Source organism: Piliocolobus tephrosceles, chromosome 2, assembly GCF_002776525.5.
Source record: "Piliocolobus tephrosceles isolate RC106 chromosome 2, ASM277652v3, whole genome shotgun sequence".
NCBI classification, from domain to species: domain Eukaryota; kingdom Metazoa; phylum Chordata; class Mammalia; order Primates; family Cercopithecidae; genus Piliocolobus; species Piliocolobus tephrosceles.
The window spans coordinates 171,368,868-171,375,914 of NC_045435.1; the positions used below are offsets into that span (position 1 = coordinate 171,368,868).

At 35.0% G+C, this 7,047-nt stretch overlaps 1 protein-coding gene across 1 annotated transcript in view; it reads left to right on the top strand.

Annotated features, from left to right (window-relative positions):
• CPA3 (carboxypeptidase A3) overlaps positions 1-5,561 on the top strand; it is a 29,487-nt gene extending 23,926 nt beyond the window's left edge. Inside the window, exon 11 of the mRNA XM_023215391.2 lies at positions 4,987-5,561. Coding sequence (XP_023071159.1) covers positions 4,987-5,174 — 188 coding nt within the window. The 3' untranslated portion in view covers positions 5,175-5,561. The remainder of the gene's footprint in view (positions 1-4,986) is intronic.
• Positions 5,562-7,047: the final 1,486 nt, after the last annotated feature.

Consider the following 7,047-nt stretch of genomic DNA (forward strand, 5'->3'; position numbering starts at 1 on the left):
AATGATATACCTACCACTTTGCCCCAAAGCAGCAATATTAAGATGGCACAAAAATGTAAATAGTAATGTTTAATGTGAAATGATTATATTTGCATATAAACACCACATCCAATCCTTCATCGTCTTAGAAATAACTAAACATAGTACCTCGTGAGAAAGAATACTTATTTGAGTTGATAAGAACCAAGAAGATTGCATTAGTAATAAAATTCATCTGTGAGTCACATCATGAATTAAAAAGTTAATTTCAAAGTACATTTCTTGTAGCTTCCTTCATGCACCAAAATTGCTAGATCTGCCACTGGGTTCTGAACCCAGTGCTCTTTTTTCCTATTCTACATATTCTACTCCTTCAGAATTTACATTCTGAAAAAGACAAAGTTAAGATTTGTAGTTCATAACACCAGATCTCTACTTACTAAGAGACATTCAAACTGATATTACAGAGAAAATATTTCCGTTTATGCCCATGTATCTCTGGCTTCAGCTCTTGCTTCAAATATAATTTTCACTTAATATTAATATAATAGTACAGGTTATTATATTGAATACATTTAAATAATACCTTTTAAAATGATACAATTTTTTAGAAAACACTGTATCAAGTAAGCAATAAATGCAGCACACATTAAGTCACCAGTATCACTTTATATGGATCCCTTTGGGCTGAAATCAGATTTCTAGTTTGGTACAGTTTCATTTAGATTTGTTCTGATTGAATTTGTTGCAACTAATATTGTGCCTTGAAATAAGTAGGAAATATGTTCTTAATGTTGAACATACTCAGAATATGCTGTCAACAGAAACGAAATTATTTTATAGAACTGAGTAAACACTTGTTATTGGCTAGAATATAGAGTGGCACATAGGTGGCACAGTACAATGATTAACAGCATGAACTCTGAAGACACAGCCTGGGCTTGAATCCTGATTCAACTGTCTACTAGCTATGTGTTTTTCAGCAAGTTCCTTACTCTGAGCCTGTTTCTTCTTCTGTAAAATGGTAATTGTTACTTACATTTGGGATAGGAATTAATTAAATGAGTTAACATGCATAAAGCACAGAAGGGTACTCGGTATTTAGCAAGTGATTGTTATTATATTTTATAAATGCATACACATGTTTTAGTGGGTACACATGTTATTGATAAAGAAAAGGCTAAGTATCAGGTTAAACCAATTAAGTTCTGGCCAAGCACAGTGATACACACCTGTAGTGCCAGCTACTTAGGTGGCTGAGGTGGAAGGATCACTCGAGCCTGGGATGTCGAGGCTACGGTGAGCCATGATCATGCCACCACACTCCAGCCAAGATAACAGAGCAAGACCCTGTCACACACACACACACACACACACACACACACACACACACACAAATTCTCTATTTTTTTCTCAAAGTAAAAACTTGCAATGTTGTATTTATTGTATGCCTTAATATAGTTTTTGTTTGCAAATTTAACATCCAGAAAATACGAAATGTATTCTACTTCATAGTATCACGTAATTATGAAAAATCAAATTCCATATATTCTCAATGACCACTATTGATCTTAATGACAAACTTCACATAAAGTAAATCTCTCAAAATAGAAGTCATGCCCTTTAACCCTTGGAAATCACGGAAGTTTACTTGGCTGCAAATAGAGAGCTACTTCAACTAGAAACAGGTCAAGTTTATTAAAATTGTCTAGCATATCCTAAATTACAAGACAAAATTCCTATTTACTTTACCTCCTTTGCTACCAAGCTTGCATCTTAGTATGATTTCTTTCTCATGAACTGAAATCCAACTAGCTAAAAGTGGCATCTTTTTGATCACTGAAGCCAGTATCTATATTTCAGCTCACATGCTCCATAAATTATATGCAATATTTGACCCTGTTAATAACTCTTCTTCTTGCCATTCCTTTAGCTTCACTGACTTTGAACTCTACTAGTTCTCTTCTTCCTCCTCCTCCTTTTTTTTCTACTCTCTCGCTGACTGCCTCTACAACCAGATATTTTCCAAAAAATAGGGTACAACATATGGATACTTCCTCAGGTTCTATCCTCAGGTCCCTCCTCTTACTTTTGATTCTCCTCATCAGGAAATGACCTCTATCCCCACAGGCTGGAATCCCTCATTTGTTACCTAGGGCTTCAGGTAATCACCTTTTAGCCACTAAGTGAACCAACCAGACCAAAATAGCAGTGCAAAGCCTTTGAAAACTATATTGTCAGCTGAGCACGGTGGCTCATGCCTGTAATCTCAGCACTTTGGGAGGCCAAGGAGGGAGGATCACCTGAGAACAGGAGTCTGAGACTAGCCTGGCCAACATGGTGAAACCCTGTCTCTACTAAAAATACAAAACTTAGCTAGGTGTGGTGGTGCGCGTCTGTAGTCCCAGCTACTCAGGACTATTCAGAAATGAAGGAGGGAATAAAGACATTCCCATACAAAGGAAAATCAGGAGATGTGTCTCCCGCACACCTACTCTTAATGGCTAAAAGAACCCGCTGAACAAGAAGGAAATAATCACAGTAAAAGGCTCAGAACTGCAGAGAGGAAGGAAGAAAAATGGATTCAGTATAAATAAATTAAATAATAGACTATCTTTCTCCACATGATGATTGAATCAAAAATTGTAAGTTTATTTGATGTGATGTTCAATGTATGTAGAGAAGTACTCAAGACAATTGTACTTTAAAAGTGGGAAGGGAAAAAGGATCTAAAAGGAAGTAAAGTTTCTATACTTCGCTTGACATAGTAAAATGTCGATACCATTAGACTGTGATAAGTTATATATGTGTATTATAATACCTGGAGCAACCACTAAGAAAACTAAGCAAGTGACATACTTTAAAACGTTATAAATCAATCAAATGGAATCCTAAAAATGTCATGTAACCAAGAGGAAGGTGGAAAGCAAGAAAAGAAAGATAAAGGGATAAAAACAGAAAAAAAAAACAAAAAAAGAAATAAAATAATAGCATGTTTAAGTCATATCAATAATTTACCTATATGCACTAATTAAAGACACATGGGCAGAATGAATTTTTTAAATTGTAATTCAACAATATGCTCTCTATAAGAAACTCATTTCCAGTATAACAACATAGATAAGTTGAAATGAGAATGATAGAAAAGATATACTATGCCATTAGGAAGAATAGCTATATTAAGTATGAAATAAAGGGAATTTCAGAGCAAAGAAATTTGCTAGTGACAGAGACATTAACAATGATAAAAGGATCCATCCCACCAAGAAAATAATGATCCTAAATGTGTGCACACCAATTTCACCTATGATGTCTATGCCAATAATTTAAACATTCATTTTTCCAAGCTCTTTTTTGAATGTCTTTTTGATGTTAAACGTATCACTTTGTCTTCCCTTGCCTTTTCTTTTTCCCATCCCAGCGCTGAGTTCCCATTTCTTTTAACAGTATGTTTTTCCCAGCTACCCAGATTGAAACATCAATCATTTTTATCAAATCCCAATATTTCTTACATAGAATCCCTCAGTTCTATTTCCAATGTGGTGACTCTACCCTAGTTCAGGCTTTCATTTCACAATACCTCATAACTGGTTTCTATTCTTTTCAATCCAGATTAACAATCCTAAAGTACTAAAAGGCCTCCAAAAGAAAATCTAAACACCTAGTCCCGATTCACAAGGTTTTCCAAGTTTTCCTCACAAACTCTCATTGCTACCGTTGCTCTGGTCCAGCTGGAGCTCATTAGTTTCTAACAATACCTCCATGCTTTTCTATCCTTGTAGTTCGCCAGCCAGAATGCCTTTCTTCCATCTCCAGCTGAAAACACACTAGCCTTTCTTCAAGGTTCTCCTCTAATACCACCTCCTCCATCATGAAGGCAGTATTTGAGCTGGCACTGGGCATGAAAGGCCGTACTCCTCATCAAGAATAATCTCTTTTTTCTTTTAAATCTTGATAAAATATTGTACCTTTTCTTTGGTACTTAGCATATTCTGCTCTGCCTCTATTGACTTATATCTTGACTTCTGCCTCCTAAATTGTAAGTTACTGAAGACACCAGTGGCATCTTCTGCATTTTTGTACCCTGCAACAATTACTCTCCCCAGTGCCAAGAAGTGTGTCTTGTAAATATTAAAGGTTTAATAAATATTTGGTGACCAATTTAAGAGCCAACACTATATCTTTTCATCAAAATACCCCTTCTCTCTTTCTTCATCATAGTTTTGAGTTCTTCCAGATTTTTCAAACCTTTCAGACTGTTATTATTAAACTCATTACTTGTCCTAGAACATAAACACCTTCCCATACAAAAAAAAAAAACCTTTTATATCACATAAAGCAAAATATGAGCACATAAATGCAATTACTATATGTATATGCATTTGCATATGTATACAGCCTCTAGATGTGTGTTATATGCATATAACCTTTAGAAGTGTGCTTATATTTCCAAACTTTTTATCAAAAAATAGAACCTTAAGTTAAATTTCATAAAAGTTTACATGGAAATTTTGAATTAGGAAATTAAATATGTCTTTAAAATAACTAAATTACATTTTCTTGGTCTTTTGACTATGAAATAGTTTACCCTAGCAACATGAAAAACAAGAGACCTAAGCTATTAGAAGAAATGCAATTCTATGTATCTTGTGTGTATAGTTTTTCCCTAGTGGTTTTCAATGACCAGTGACTCCTTAGCTGGTTTCCTCAGCTGCTAGCACTTGCTCTGAACACGTCTGCAACAATGTGTGCCTAGGAAATAAACTCAAGTTAGTACTGACGCAACCAAAATGGAATTTTTTAAATGCAGCACACACTTGGTGGATTCCAAAGTCATGATTATGCTTTACTATGCACTCTGTACTATTCAGACCACTACTCTCATTCATTACTGCAATTAACTGTATACATAATTATTTTTTATTGCTAATTATACACCACTGATTTCCACTATAAAAAAAATTAGCATTTGTCTCTAATTAAATATTTACTGCTTGTGTTTTACAGACCCGACATCAGGTTCTTCTTTAGACTGGGCTTATGACCTGGGCATCAAACACACATTTGCCTTTGAGCTCCGAGATAAAGGCAAATTTGGTTTTCTCCTTCCCGAATCCCGGATAAAGCCAACCTGCAGAGAGACCATGCTAGCTGTCAAATTTATTTCCAAGTATATCCTCAAGCATACTCCCTAAAGAATTGCCCTCCGTTTGGAATAAGCCAATTAATCCTTTTTTGTGCCTTTCATCAGAAAGTCAATCTTCAATTATCCTCAAATGCAGCTTCTATATCACCTGAATCCTTCTCTCGCTCATTTAAGTCCCACGTTATCGCTGTTTGCTTTTACTTACTTTCAGGAGCACCATAACGAAGCAGCTTTAAGTGAAACCTTTTAACTACCTTTCTTCGCTCCAAGTGAAGTTTGGACCCAGCAGAAAGCATTTGAGTATTTTGAAAGGTGATACACAGTGGGGCACAGAAAATAAATGAAAACCTTCAGTTTCTCACAGATTTTCACCATGTGGCTTCATCAATTTATGTGCTAATACAATAAAAACTAAAATGCATTTAATGCTTTAAAATTCATCTTTTTATGATAAACTATATTCTCTGTATTTCTCTATAGCATTAATAATCAACATTAATGCCAATCATTCAGTCTGTTAATAAGAAATAATATCTTCAGTTTTCAAAAACATAATTTGCCTATTTTTTTCTGATAGAAGTAGACATTGTTTATATCCTCAAAAAAGCAAAAGGATGTCCTAGCAGGAAATAAAATGGTTCACATAGAGATGAATCTCAGTCCTTTAAACAACTGATCCAGTTCTCATCAGCATAATGTACATTAAATTCAAAATAGTTTAATTTAACCTGCCATAATCAGAAGAAACCACCTGCTAAAACATGTCTTTGCCGGTACAGACACAGACACAACAATCTGGTCAGCTGTGACCCCTGCCCTCTTAATGGATAGAAAGGAAACCTGGAAATGTACTGTAAGTTGAGGAAAGTCATGTTGACCAAAGGCAATCAGAGTAACTTACTGCATTTGTACCATTTATACTCCTATTATTTAAGGTGGTATTATTATTGGATAGCTTCTCCCCAACACCAATACCTCAATGTGTGATCAAGTGGCCACAGTGGTAGTGTTTACATTCCCAAAATCCAGACACAGATGCCCACCACTGGACTGACTATAACTGGAGGGACAAGTAGAGAGTTCCTTGACTTCCAGTAAACTTACTTCTCAGAACACCCTAGACAGTTTTCAATGATTGGGAAAGGTCCGGAGAAGTTAAGTCAATAAACAATCTGGGACATGCCTCATGAATCCTTTAGGGACCCATAAAAGAAAGGATGCCATCAAAGCTACAAGATGATGGTGTGCTGTGATAATCATGAGGTAGATAAAAGTTTCCCATGCAAAATTGTCCAGGAAAAACAAATGTAAACTAACAAAATTGCTCTACAAGGGGAGGAGGGGAAGGTGACAGAGTCAAGAAAGTAAAAGACAAAAATGTGGCTATGAGATTATATTGTCTCATTAAAAATATGGTATCTATATCTAAATATTTAGCATTCCAAACTAGCTTCAGAACGTGGGAATGTAAATTTGTTTCATTATACATGCCATATGGGAATTATATACTCATTCACACTTACTTACTCAAATGAGAAACGATTGAAGTATATTCTAACCCTAAAATTCACATAAATACCTCTAATTCCATTGAGCCTTTAGGTGGAGGGGATAAAAGAGATAATCCCAATTGCAGAATATTGTCCCATGTCCAACTATTATTCAGTTTATAAAGACACGAAAGTTGTACACACTATTTGAATTATCATGCAGCTTAATAATTTTTTCTCAATCAGAAAAAAAAAGATTAGCCTGAGTGGCTAAAAATGAAAAATCCTAACAAGATCTCATCCTAACTAAATAGTTTTTGAATGGCATTTGAGGGCATGTACTTCTTTGACTGCATATGAATTGTGAAAATAAATATGTGAATACAAATATCTACATTAAAGTTAAAACACTAAATTTTTACCTTATTTATG